Source organism: Triticum urartu, chromosome 3A, assembly GCF_056163025.1.
Source record: "Triticum urartu cultivar PI428250 chromosome 3A, HENAU_Tu73, whole genome shotgun sequence".
In the NCBI taxonomy this organism is placed as follows: Eukaryota; Viridiplantae; Streptophyta; class Magnoliopsida; order Poales; family Poaceae; genus Triticum; species Triticum urartu.
Window position 1 is genome coordinate 584,346,834 of NC_141875.1, and position 15,119 is coordinate 584,361,952.

A 15,119-nucleotide genomic window follows, 5' to 3' on the forward strand; every position below is an offset into this window, starting at 1 on the left:
TCGTCAACATTTTTTGAATTTATGATTTTTTTAATTCATATCTTTAATTAGCAACCGACCTAGGTAAAAAAAGCTACCTTTGAAAAAACCAGGTGCAGAAAAAAAAGACGCATTCATGGGCGGGCCTACTAACGGGAGGCTGTGAGCGAGCGCGATGGGGCTTCCAGCAGCACGCCCGGGCGAGGTCATGCGCACGATAGCACGAGCGCTGTGCCGACGTCACTTTCTATTTTCTTTTCACGGTGACAGGTCGGGTTGCCTACCGGATCCACCTCGCCGCTCGTTAGCCTAGCCTCGCAAGATTCGCGTCATCTCCATGATCTCCATCACCGTTCACCGGATCTGCCACCATCGATTCCTCTGGCTGCCCCCGCCCACCGGCCGGCACCACCGTGGCGTTGCCGTACTCCATCTGGCATCGGATTAGCGACGGTTCTCGGCTGTCGGCTTAGCGACGGTATGAGTGCCATACGCAACTGTATCATCCTTTCGTAATGATAAATCAGTAAATCACCCTGCTTCCCAAGAGCTGTGCCGCATTATGGTAACCTAGGAACGTTTATAAGTTTTTACCTTTGCCACAAACACTGAAATTTGTAACAGCGGGATTTCTTTACTCAGGTCAGGCAAGCAAATGAAGGAGTACACATTCAGCGAACCACGAAAAACACAGCACAGAACAACACTACCAAACGGCAAACAGAACAGGACACTACCCAACAGCCAGGGAAGAACTCGTACGTACGTACACACCAGCGTGAACTACACGTCCCGCTAATCAGGCGCCGTACTTGTAGCTTCCCATGTCCTCCGCGATCATGTCCAGGTCCCTGGAGGGCACGGCCATGGACATTGCCCGCCGGTGGCGCCCCGCCGCCGGCCTCGCGGGCTGCTGCTCGGAGGCGTCCGCCCCCGCCGCGGCGGGCTTCCGCTGCTCGCCGACGCCGTCCGCCGGCACGTCCTCCAGGCTGGCGAAGTTCTCCGGCAGCGAGAACACGCTCTGCGACGCCCTCCTCTGGTGCCTCCCCGGCCTCTGCGACATCTTGAAGAGAAACTACTGAGACTGGGGTCGAGGAGACCTAGCTAGCTCTAGCTACTACTACGATATGATGATGCTACCGCTTGCTTGAGTGAACTACAGGGCACCACCGATGTATATATAGGCCTGCCCAGCGCACGCTCGTCTGCAATTTGTTTTCCCAATTATTACGAGCCTGTTCACCAGTACTAACAGCAGTACAATTATTGTAACATGGAGTAGTGATTAAATTTGTGAGCGATCTGGCAGTCCATGGCTCCAAAGGGCATTGACTTTGTGCATGCATATCCATGGCGCGCGGAGCTGCATGCATGTGCATGCGCATGCGCATGGCTCCTACTTGGTCTGAACGTGGCGATCAATTAAGCATATGAGCATCTTGTTGATTACCGGATTAACGTTCGTCTTTGCTGATGTGGTGCTCTCATCTTTGCAAAGTATAGCCAACTTGGCACGCACTACTGGCTGCTGCTCTCTTGGTTGACATGGCTGGCTGCTCAGTACTGTATGTCCTCCGTACGTTTCGGATGTCGCTAGGAAGCTTCCTACGAGCTTAAACAAACGGCACTCATGAGGCGCATGTACAGGAATCTCAGGACCAGGCTCGCCATTTTTATTGGGTTAGTGCTTCACTCATGAGCCGTCCTGACATGATTAGCAGAGAGCCACGTGCAAACCGAAGAGGGAATCAACCATGCAATAACAAAACCAAATCATGCACAGTTATCACAAATCCAACTTATTTTCTTAAACGTCTAGGTTATCACAAAAATGAGCTGGTACAGATCGGGGTTCCTTGCTAACGGTTCTATACGGAGATCCTAGTAATTATTCCCTTTAATTCCAGCACGACATATATCGTCAGTTCTAGCACCATATACTCATATAGCATAATGCTCCTACACTGTCTAATAAGTGCTTGTTAATTAACCGATTAGAAACTGGTTTATTCAGTACTGTACCATCTTTCTGTTACAATGGAATCAGTATTGTTTTTCCAGTTTTGGAGGAAACACATCGTTTCATTCTGTAGGTGCTACATCTCGAAAGAACTCCTGATAGAGCTAGCTGGATGTTCTTGCCTACAAGAAAACCCCCCAAAAAAATGCCGGGCGGTGTTAACTGTCAACACACAAAGGCACCCCGCATGTTAGCAGATTCCGAAACTCGTAGCCCGCGTCCAGTGCAAGCTCACATGGGTCGATCGACCGGGCCATGATACGCTCGTAACCCACACATGCACAAATCATTGCGTTCTTTTTTCTTTCGAATCATATTATGAGCTTTATTTTATCTTATATATATAGGAGTGACTAGTTTTTTTTAAGAAACACCTGCAATTCTATTCATACTAGTAACCATTACAAATACACTGATGTTATACACCAGCCAGAAGAGGGGGATGGATACAGAGAGAGACTAGTTTCAGAGTGCTAGAAATATTAGCACTTTATAGATTAATCAAATCCACAAGTAAATAGTGTTGGAAATATGCCCTAGAGGCAATAATAAAATGATTATTATTATATTTCCTTATTCATGATAATTGTCTATTATTCATGCTATAATTGTGTTATCCGAAAATCATAATACATGTGTGAATACATAGACCATAACATGTCCCTAGTGAGCCTCTAATTAACTAGCTCGTTGATCAATAGATAGTCATGGTTTCCTGACTATGGACATTGGATGTCATTGATAATGGGATCACATCATTAGGAGAATGATGTGATGGACAAGACCCAATCATAAGCATAGCACAAGATCGTGTAGTTCGTTTGCTAGAGCTTTTCCAATGTCAAGTATCATTTCCTTAGACCATGAGATCGTGTAACTCCCGGATGCCGCAGGAGTGCTTTGGGTGTACCAAACGTCACAACGTAACTGGGTGACTATAAAGGTATACTACAGGTATCCCCGAAAGTATATGTTGGGTTGACACGGATCGAGACTGGGATTTGTCACTCCGTATGACGGAGAGGTATCTCTGGGCCCACTCGGTAATGCATCATCACAATGAGCTCAATGTGACCAAGTGTCTGATCACGGGATCATGCATTACGGTACGAATAAAGTGACTTGCCGGTAACGAGATTGAACGAGGTATTGGGATATCGACGATCGAATCTCGGGCAAATAACATACCGATTGACAAAGGGAATTGAATACGGGATTGATTGAATCATCGACATCGTGGTTCATCCGATGAGATCATCGTGGAACATGTGGGAGCCAACAAGGGTATCCAGATCCCGCTGTTGGTTATTGACCGGAGAGTCGTCTCGGTCATGTCTGCATCGTAGGGTCTACACACTTAAGGTTCGGTGACGCTAGGGTTGTAGAGATATTAGTATGCGGCAACCCGAAAGTTGTTCGGAGTCCCGGATGAGATCCCGGACGTCACGAGGAGTTCCGGAATGGTCCGGAGGTGAAGATTTATATATAGGAAGTCCAGTTTCAGCCATCGGGAAAGTTCCGGGGGTAATCGGTATTGTACCAGGACCACCGGAAGGGTCCCGGGGGTCCACCGGGTGGGGCCACCTATTCCGGAGGGCCCCATGGGCTGAAGTGGGAGGGGAACCAGCCCCTGGTGGGCTGGTGCGCCCCCCATGGGCCTCCCCCTGCGCCTAGGGTTGGAAACCCTAGGGGTGGGGGGCGCCCCACCTAACTTGGGGGGCAAGTACCCCCTTGGCCGCCGCCCCCTCCTTGGAGATTGGATCTCCTAGGGCCGGCGCCCCCCTAGGGGCCCTATATATAGCGGGGGAAGGGAGGGCAGCCGCACCCAAGTCCCTGGGGCCTCCCTCTCCCCTCGTAACACCTCTCCCTCTCGTTGGAGCTTGGCGAAGCCCTGCCGAGATCACCGCTGCTTCCACCACCACGCCGTCGTGCTACTGGATCTCCATCAACATCTCCTTCCCCTTGCTGGATCAAGAAGGAGGAGACGTCTTCCCCAACCGTACGTGTGTTGAACGCGGAGGTGCCGTCCGTTCGGCGCTCGGTCATCGGTGATTTGGATCACGACGAGTACGACTCCATCAACCCCGTTCTCTTGAACGCTTCCGCTCATGATCTACAAGGGTATGTAGATGCACTCTCCTCTCCCTCGTTGCTAGATGACTCCATAGATTGATCTTGGTGATGCGTAGAAAATTTTAAAATTCTGCTACGTTCCCCAACAGTGGCATCATGAGCTAGGTCTATACGTAGTTTCTATGCACGAGTAGAACACAAGTTGTTGTGGGCGTTGATTTTGTCAATTTACTTACCGTTACTAGTCTTATCTTGATTCAGCGACATCGTGGGATGAAGCGGCCCGGACCGACCTTACACGTACGCTTACGTGAGACTGGTTCCACCGACTGACATGCACTAGTTGCATAAGGTGGCTAGCGGGTGTCTGTCTCTCCCACTTTAGTCAGATCGGATTCGATGAAAAGGGTCCTTATGAAGGGTAAATAGAAATTGGCATATCACGTTGTGGTTTTGGCATAGGTAAGAAACGTTCTTGCTAGAAACCTATAGCAGCCACGTAAAAACTTGCAACAACAATTAGAGGACGTCTAACTTGTTTTTGCAGCATGTGCCATGTGATGTGATATGGCCAAAAGGATGTGATGAATGATATATGTGATGTATGAGATTGATCATGTTCTTGTAATAGGAATCACGACTTGCATGTCGATGAGTATGACAACCGGCATGAGCCATAGGAGTTGTCTTAATTTATTTATGACCTGCGTGTCAACATAAACGTCATGTAATTACTTTACTTTATCACTAACCGTTAGCCATAGTAGTAGAAGTAATAGTTGATGAGACAACTTCATGAAGACATGATGATGGAGATCATGATGATGGAGATCATGATGATGGAGATCACGGTGTCATGCCGGTGACGACGATGATCATGGCACCCCGAAGATGGAGATCAAAGGAGCAAAATGATATTGGCCATATCATGTCACTATTTGATTGCATGTGATGTTTATCATGTTTTTGCTTCTTATTTGCTTAGAACGACGGTAGTAAATAAGATGATCCCTCACAATAGTTTCAAGAAAGTGTTCCCCCTAACTGTGCACCGTTGCGAAAGTTCATTGTCTCGAAGCACCACGTGATGATCGGGTGTGATAGATTCTAACGTTCACATACAACGGGTGTAAGCCAGATTTACACATGCAAAACACTTAGGTTGACTTGACGAGCCTAGCATGTACAGACATGGCCTCGGAACACAAGAGACCGAAAGGTCGAACGTGAGTCGTATGGAAGATACGATCAACATGGAGATGTTCACCGATGATGACTAGTCTGTCTCACGTGATGATCGGACACGGTCTAGTTGAGTTGGATCATGTATCACTTAGATGACTAGAGGGATGTCTAATCTGAGTGGGAGTTCATTGAAATAATTTGATTAGATGAACTTAATTATCATGAACTTAGTCTAAAAACCTTTGCAAAATGTCTTGTAGATCAAATGGCCAACGCTCATGTCAACCTCAACTTCAACGCGTTCCTAGAGAAAACCAAGCTGAAAGATGATGGCAACAACTATACGGACTGGGTCCAAAACCTGAGGATCATCCTCATAGCTGCCAAGAAAGCATATGTCCTAGAAGCATCGCTAGGTCAAGCACCCATCCCAGAGAACCAAGACGTTATGAACGCTTGGCAGTCACGTGCTGATGATTACTCCCTCGTTCAGTGCGGCATGCTTTATAGCTTAGAACCGGGGCTCCAAAAGCGTTTTGAGCAACACGGAGCATATGAGATGTTCGAAGAGCTGAAAATGGTTTTCCAAGCTCATGCCCGGGTCGAGAGATATGAAGTCTCCGACAAGTTCTACAGTTGTAAGATGGAGGAAACTAGTCCTGTCAGTGAGCACATACTCAAAATGTCTGGGTTGCACAACCGCTTGTCCCAGCTGGACATTAACCTCCCGGACGAGGCGGTCATTGACAGAATCCTTCAGTCGCTCCCACCTAGCTACAAGAGCTTAGTGATGAACTACAATATGCAGGGGATGGTGAAAACTATTCCTGGAGTATTTTCAATGCTGAAATCAGCGAAGGTGGAAATCAAAAAGGAACATCAAGTGTTGATGGTCAATAAAACCACTAGTTTCAAGAAAGGCAAGGGTAAGAAGAACTTCAAGAAGGACGGCAAGGGAGTTGTCGTGCCCGGTAAATCAGTTGCCGGGAAGAAGCCAAAGAATGGACCCAAACCTGAGACTGAGTGCTTTTATTGCAAGGGAAAGGGACACTAGAAGCGGAACTGCCCCAAATACTTAGCAGACAAGAAGGCTGGCAACACTAAAGGTATATGTGATATATATGTAATTGATGTGTACCTTACCAGTACTCGTAGTAGCTCCTGGGTATTTGATACCGGTGCGGTTGCTCATATTTGTAACTCAAAACAGGAGCTGCGGAATAAACAGAGACTGGCGAAGGACGAGGTGATGATGCGCGTCGGGAATGGTTCCAAGGTCGATGTGATCGTTGTCGGCATGCTACCTCTACATTTACCTACGTGATTAATTTTAAACCTCAATAATTGTTATTTAGTGCCAGCTTTGAGCATGAACATTGTATCTGGATCTCATTTAATATGAGATGGCTACTCATTTAAATCCGAGAATAATGGTTGTTCTATTTATATGAGAGATATGTTTTATGGTCATGCCCCGTTGGTCAATGGTTTATTCTTAATGAATCTCGAACGTGATGTTACACATATTCATAGTGTGAATACCAAAAGATGTAAGGTTGATAATGATAGTCCCACATATCTGTGGCACTGCCGCCTTGGTCACATCGGTGTCAAACGCATGAAGAAGCTCCATACAGATGGATTTTTGGAGTCTCTTGATTTCGAATCATTTGACACGTGCGAACCATGCCTCATGGGTAAAATGACCAAGAATCCGTTCTCCGGAACAATGAAGCGAGCAACCAACTTATTGGAAATTATACATATTGATGTGTGCGGTCCAATGAGCGTTGAGGCTCGCGGTGGCTATCGTTATGTTCTCACTCTCACTGATGACTTAAGTAGATATGGGTATGTCTATTTGATGAAACACAAGTCTGAGACCTTTGAAAAGATCAAGGAATTTCAGAATGAGGTAGAGAATCAACGTGACCGAAAGATAAAATTCTTACGATCAGATCGCGGGGGAGAATATTTGAGTCACGAATTTGGCACGCACTTAAGGAAATGTGGAATAGTTTCACAACTCACGCCGCCTGGAACACCTCAGCGTAATGGTGTGTCCGAATGTCGTAATCGCACTCTATTGGATATGGTGCGATCTATGATGTCTCTTACCGATCTACCGCTGTCATTTTGGGGCTATGCTTTAGAGACTGCCGCATTCACTTTAAATAGGGCTCCGTCGAAATCCGTTGAGACGACACCGTATGAATTATGGTTTGGGAAGAAACCTAAGATGTCGTTTCTAAAAGTTTGGGGATGCGATGCTTATGTGAAGAAACTTCAACCTGAAATGCTCGAATCCAAATCGGAAAAATGCGTTTTCATAGGATACCCTAAAGAAACTATTGGGTATACCTTCTACCTCAGATCCGAAGGCAAGATCTTTGTTGCCAATAATGGATCCTTTCTAGAGAAAGAGTTTCTCTCGAAAGAAGTAAGTGGGAGGAAAGTAGAACTTGATGAAGTAATGCCTCTTGAACTGGAGAGTGGCGCAGCTCAAGAAAATGTTCCTGAGGTGCCTGCACCGACTAGAGAAGAAGTTAATGATGATCATGAAACTTCAGATCAAGTTGCTACTGAACTTCGTAGGTCCACAAGGACACGTTCCGCACCAGAGTGGTACAGCAACCCTGTCCTGGAAATCATGTTGTTAGACAATGGTGAACCTTCAAACTATGAAGAAGCGATGGTGGGCCCAGATTCCGACAAATGGCTAGAAGCCATGAAATCTGATATAGAATCCATGTATGAAAACAAAGTATGGACTTTGACAGACTTGTCCGATGAACGGCGAGCGATAGAGAATAAATGTATCTTTAAGAAGAAGACGGACGCGGATGGTAATGTTACCATCTATAAGGCTCGACTTGTCGCTAAGGGTTATCGACAAGTTCAAGGGGTTGACTACGATGAGACCTTCTCACCCGTAGCGAAGCTGAAGTCCGTCCGAATCATGTTAGCAATTGCCGCATACTATGATTATGAGATATGGCAAATGGACGTCAAAATGGCATTCCTTAATGGCTTTCTTAAGGAAGAATTGTATATGATGCAGCCGGGAGGTTTTGTCAATCCTAAGAATGCTAACAAGGTATGCAAGCTCCAGCGCTCCATCTATGGGCTGGTGCAAGCATCTCGGAGTTGGAACATTCGCTTTAATGAAATGATCAAAGCGTTTGAGTTTATGCAGACTTATGGAGAAGCCTGCGTTTACAAGAAAGTGAGTGGGAGCTCTGTAGCATTTCTCATATTATATGTGGATGACATACTTTTGATGGGAAATGATATAGAACTTTTGGACAGTATTAAGGCCTACTTGAATAAGTGTATTTCAATGAAGGACCTTGGAGAAGCTGCTTACATATTAGGCATCAAGATCTATAGAGATAGATCGAGACGCCTCATAGGTCTTTCACAAAGCACATACCTTGATAAGATATTGAAGAAGTTCAATATGGATCAGTCCAAGAAGGGGTTCTTGCCTGTGTTGCAAGGTGTGAAATTGAGCTCAGCTCAATGTCCGACCAAGACAGAAGATAGAGAAAAGATGAGTGTCGTCCCCTATGCCTCAGCCATAGGGTCTATCATGTATGCCATGCTGTGTACCGGACCTGATGTAAACCTTGCCGTAAGTTTGGTTGGAAGGTACCAAAGTAATCTCGGCATGGAACACTGGACAGCGGTCAAGAACATCCTGTAGTACCTGAAAAGGACTAAGGATATGGTTCTCGTATATGGAGGTGACGAGGAGCTCGTCGTAAAGGGTTACGTCGACGCTAGCTTCGACACAGATCTGGATGACTCTAAGTCACAAACCAGATATGTGTATATTTTGAATGGTGGGGCAGTAAGCTGGTGCAGTTGCAAGCAAAGCGTCATGGCGGGATCTACATGTGAAGCGGAGTACATGGAAGCCTCGGAGGCAGCGCATGAAGCAATCTGGATGAAGGAGTTCATCACCGACCTAGGAGTCATACCCAATGCGTCGGGGCCGATCACTCTCTTCTGTGACAACACTGGAGCTATTGCCCTTGCCAAGGAGCCCAGGTTTCACAAGAAGACCAGGCACATCAAGCGCCGCTTCAACTCCATTCATGAAAATGTTCAAGATGGAGACATAGATATTTGCAAAGTACATATGGATCTGAATATCGCATATCCGTTGAATAAACCTCTTCCGCGAGAAAAACATGATCAACACCAGAACTCTATGGTTGTTCGATTCATCACAATGTAACTAGATTATTGACTCTAGTGCAAGTGGGAAACTGTTGGAAATATGCCCTAGAGGCAATAATAAAATGATTATTATTATATTTCCTTGTTCATGATAATTGTCTATTATTCATGCTATAATTGTGTTATCCGGAAATCATAATACATGTGTGAATACATAGACCATAACATGTCCCTAGTGAGCCTTTAGTTAACTAGCTCGTTGATCAATAGATAGTCATGGTTTCCTGACTATGGACATTGGATGTCATTGATAACGGGATCACATCATTAGGAGAATGATGTGATGGACAAGAACCAATCCTAAGCATATCACAAGATCGTGTAGTTCGTTTGCTAGAGCTTTTCCAATGTCAAGTATCATTTCCTTAGACCATGAGATCGTTTAACTCCCGGATGCCGTAGGAGTGCTTTGGGTGTACCAAATGTCACAACGTAACTGGGTGACTATAAAGGTATACTACAGGTATCCCCGAAAGTATCTGCTGGGTTGACACGGATCGAGACTGGGATTTGTCACTCCGTATGACGGAGAGGTATCTCTGGGCCCACTCAGTAATGCATCATCACAATGAGCTCAATGTGACCAAGTGTGTGGTCACGGGATCATGCATTACGGTACGAGTAAAGTGACTTGCCGGTAATGAGATTGAACGAGGTATTGGGATACCGACGATCGAATCTCGGGCAAGTAACATACCGATTGACAAAGGGAATTGAATACGGGATTGATTGAATCCTCGACATCATGGTTCATCTGATGAGATCATTGTGGAACATGTGGGAGCCAACATGGGTATCCAGATCCCACTATTGGTTATTCACCGGAGAGTCGTCTCGGTCATGTCTGCATGTCTCCTGAACCCGTAGGGTCTACACACTTAAGGTTCGGTGACGCTAGGGTTGTAGAGATATTAGTATGTGGTAACCCGAAAGTTGTTCGGAGTCCCAGATGAGATCCCGGATGTCACGAGGAGTTCCGGAATGGTCCAGAGGTGAAGATTTATATATAGGAAGTTCAGTTTCGGCCATCGGGAAAGTTTCGGGGGTAATCGGTATTGTACCGGGACCACCGGAAGGGTCCCGGGGGTCCACCGGGTGGGGCCACCTATCCCAAAGGGCCCCATGGGCTGAAGTGGGAGGGGAACCAGCCCCTGGTGGGCTGGTGCGCTCCCCATGGGCCTCCCCCTGCGCCTAGGGTTGGAAACCCTAGGGGTGGGGGCGCCCCACCTGACTTGGGGGGCAAGTCCCCCCTTGGCCGCCGCCCCCCTTGGAGATTGGATCTCCTAGGGCCGGCGCCCCCCTAGGGGCCCTATATATAGTGGGGGGAGGGAGGGCAGCCACACCCAAGTCCCTGGCGCCTCCCTCTCCCCTCGTAACACCTCTCCCTCTCGTTGGAGCTTGGCGAAGCCCTGCCGAGATCACCGCTGCTTCCACCACCACGCCGTCATGCTGCTGGATCTCCATCAACCTCTCCTTCCCCTTGCTGGATCAAGAAGGAGGAGACGTATTCCCCAACCGTACGTGTGTTGAAGGTGGAGGTGCCATCTGTTCGGCGCTCGGTCATCGGTGATTTGGATCACGACGAGTACGACTCCATCAACCCCGTTCTCTTGAACGCTTCCGCTCGTGATCTACAAGGGTATGTAGATGCACTCCCCTCTCGCTCGTTGCTAGATGACTCCATAGATTGATCTTGGTGATGCGTAGAAAATTTTAAAATTCTGCTACGTTCCCCAACAAATAGTAAGCATGGCAAGGAGAGTATGCAACTAACACCGATACCTAAACATGTGAGCACGTACAATACACAGAACCAAGACATCTATGAATACATCATATACAGCTAGCACATGAACGAACAAATAGGGGATGACAAATAACCCTCCGGTTGGCGAGGCAAACGGGGCGGCGCAGCAGCAACAGCCTCTGCGTCGTCCGCGACCTTCTTCTTGGCGGAGACGACGGCCATGGAGTCGATGCAGGGAAGTAGTCAAAGAAGAGGGCGAAGACGGGGGCAAACCAGGAGTAGTCGCGTCGAGACGCTCCCCAAAAACCTTATTGCCGTTCTTCCGGGAAGGATCTCGAACGAGTGGGTTCCGGAGGCACCTGCTCTCCTGACCAACCGTGCACGCGGTCGTCGGGATGGGATCCCTAGAAGTAGCATAGTGAAAGGAACAATAGATGACAACTAGAGTTATGTAGGAGGGAGGGAGTGAGTTAGGGTTTACTCCACAGGCGAGCACGCTCCTTATATAGGCCGTCGGGTAGATGGGCCTGGGCTGAGGACCACGACTAAGTCCACGAATAGCCCACGGTCCAACATCTTAGACAGTGGCACTTTCGTTAGCGACTCATTAATTAATCCATAATTAATTAACCATTTCTAACCAGCAAAAATAAGGCTCGGCTCCGCTCATTCCTGCAACACCCGGCGTGCGTGCTTGTCATGATGAGGCGAGGCGAGGCGGGCGGCGGAGGAGAAGGAGCGTGTGTACAACTCCTCTTCTCAAGCTCCCAATGGCATGTGGTAGAGCATCAATTATAAAAGGGGTCTCACTCTTACTACTGCAGAAATATGATACTAAACTTCCCACCACTTTTCATGCACCTAAATGAGCCTTAGAGATTAACCAGGGATTATTGTCTTACATGGGCCAAAACCCTTCTATAATCCAACAATCCCCCACCAGATCTCGAGGCACATAATTTTTATATACCAGAATTTTCAGTGGAGATTGTTAAGTTGACCTTCCACCTATAGCAACAGGATTAGACTTCTTCACAGCTGAACAATGAACTATGCCTTGAAATAGGTATAGAGTGCAGAAGTTTCGCCTATTGTCAGCTGATAAGTGGCTGCCGAAGGCTAAACCCCACGGGTGGAGCTTATTAGTCATACTCATGAGCTCCCAGTAGTCGAGCTCACATAGGCGTGTTCCTCCAAAGATCGCTCTGTAGGATAGCATCTTGCTTATACAAGCTTTGGGACATATTAAGACAAAACTCAACTTGTCTTATGGATTACGAGAGTATTGCATCTCCAACGGAGTGGGTTCATAAGGATACTCTCCTCAGTTGACCACTGAATTGTTTTCACATGTCCTAACTCACAAAATCTCCGATCACATAGGTTGGGTCACCCCATCGGAACTTACGTGGGTCTCATTGTTGGAAATATTCCCTAGAGGCAATAATATTATATTATTATATTTTTGTTCTCATAATTAAGAGTTTATATTTCATGTTATAACTGTTATGGTCCTGGAATATGCGATTCAATGGAAAACTCATATGCACGTGTGGAATAATAAACGGTAAATAATAGGTTCCCTTCTCGCCTCTAAGACTGGCTCCTGTGTTGTTGGTGATCATGTTTTCCGGATCTTAGGATATTGTTAAGTGTAAATATAGTCCTAAAACAACATTGAGAGTATGACGTTAGAAAAATGATCATATGGAACCGACCCAAACTTGTTTGATACTTTGAGATAATATTGTCTGAGATCAATTGTTATAACATGGAGTGGTAGCATGTGTTTTTAATTCCTTAGACCATGAGAGTATCATAGTAACCTCCTACTATACGGTGGACTTTGGGGTTTCTCAAACTTCATCTGTAATACGGTGATCATAACGACAACTTACAGGTTCAACAAAAAGTTTGACAAGGGACCAGATAGCTCAAGAGTGGGATTTGCTCCTCCGACGATGGAGAGATATTCTTAGGGCCCTCTCGATGTGATAACATCCATCATCATCTGGCCAGACACAGGTGATCATGTCACGGCGATGCCAGAACACTTCAACAAGAAAGAAAAACAAAATCGGTAATGAGAAGAATGGTATAGTGAGCATGTGCATGACTCGAGAGGATACCGGCACACCTCGAGTTTTGTAAAGTATCATGAAGCAAAGGGAATAGGAAAGCACATTTTCTCCCTTGGTGTTTTTGGTAATCCATGTCAACATACATATTGTTGGACTTATGTTTTCATTTAGTATGTTTCAGAAAAGTTCAATATTGGCATGGCAAGGACATGAGGATGTGGACCCCTTTAAAATGCTAAGGACATGGATTGGCACAAGCTTCAATACTCAACATTTTTGGTTAAGTGACCCAAGATCACATTGAGTTCATTGGAAAGCCAATACGATTAAAAGGGGATGAGATTTTGATCATGACTCAATTGCTCAAGTGCTTGAAGATATTACCCCAAAAATCCTCAAATACCTTGTGCAAATTCCATCTGTCCAAGCCCTAAAAGTCCAACTCGGTCCCACCAAAATCTCCACATCCAGACCCACTGAGTTATCCTAGACACTGTCAAAGACAAACCCTAGACTTTTGGTTGTATCGAGATGACGATCGGTCCCACCGATTTGCACTGACCAAGTTTCTATAACCCAATTAATTCATTTTGGAATTACCGAGTTTAAACGATAAAAACTACCGAAACGTGGTCTTGCTTAAGTCATCGCATATTGGTCCCTCCGAGATTGTTTGTTCGGTCCCACCGAAATGACCAATGTTCGAATCTTTTACACAGGTTAGTCTCACCAGTTTTTGGTTTGGTGTCACCGAGTTGAGTCAAAATGTTGTAACGGTTGGATTTTGGATGAAGACAATAAATACCCCTCCACCCCCACTTTATCTGTGAGAGACCATCAGAACGAATCTACACTTCCACCATAAAAATTCTGAGAGAGAACCATGAAAGTGCGACTAATCCCCGGGTGGTTTTGGTAATTCATAACAACATATAGCTCATTGAACTAATATACATTCAAGTTCAATATTTTAGAAAGTTCAATGAATGGCATGGCATGGACTAGAGATGTAGACCCCTCAAAATGCTAAGGAACATGTTGGCAAAAGCTCAAGACTCTTCATTTATATTTTAGTGATCCAAGATCACATTGAGTCCGTAGGAAACCCAATACTATTAAAATGGGATGAGGTCTTGCTTAATGGTCTACTTGCTCAAAATGCTTAGTGATATTGCTCCAAAGCCCTCAACCACTTTCTCATTTCCAAATATGTCTGTCGGTGTCAAAACCGGCGGATCTCGGGTAGGGGGTCCCGAACTGTGCGTCTAAGGCGGATGGTAACAGGAGGCAGGGGACATGATGTTTTAGCCAAGTTCGGGCCCTCTTGATGGAGGTAAAACCCTACGTCCTGCTTGATTATTCTTGATAATATGAGTAGTACAAGAGTTGATCTACCACGAGATCAGAGAGGCTAAACCATAGAAGCTAGCCTATGGTATGATTGTATGTTGTCCTACGGACTAAAACCCTCCGGTTTATATAGACATCGGAGGGGGCTAGGGTTACACAGAGTCAGTTACAAGGAAGGAGATCTACATATCCGTATTGCCAAGCTTGCCTTCCACGCCAAGGAGAGTCCCATCCGGACACGGGACGAAGTCTTCAATCTTGTATCTTCATAGTCCAACAGTCCCGCCAAAGGATATAATCTGGCTGTCCGGATACCCCCTAATCCAGGACTCCCTCAGTAGCCCCTGAACCAGGCTTCAATGACGATGAGTCCGGCGCGCAGATTGTCTTCGGCATTGCAAGGCGGGTTGCTCCTCCAAATACTTCATAGAAGATTTTG

At 46.2% G+C, this 15,119-nt stretch overlaps 1 protein-coding gene across 1 annotated transcript; it reads right to left on the minus strand.

Moving 5' to 3' along the window:
* Positions 1 to 588: 588 nt before the first annotated feature.
* Positions 589 to 1,141, minus strand: LOC125548791 (uncharacterized). Its single transcript, XM_048712332.2, has one exon. It carries the CDS (start codon positions 1,040 to 1,042, stop codon positions 779 to 781), a length of 264 nt encoding a protein of 87 aa, XP_048568289.1. The 5' UTR covers positions 1,043 to 1,141; the 3' UTR covers positions 589 to 778.
* Positions 1,142 to 15,119: the final 13,978 nt, after the last annotated feature.

Coding starts and splice junctions, on each gene's coding strand:
- LOC125548791 (XM_048712332.2), bottom strand. CDS start 1,042: ATGTCGCAGAGGCCGGGGAGGCACCAGAGGAGGGCGTCGCAGAGCGTG.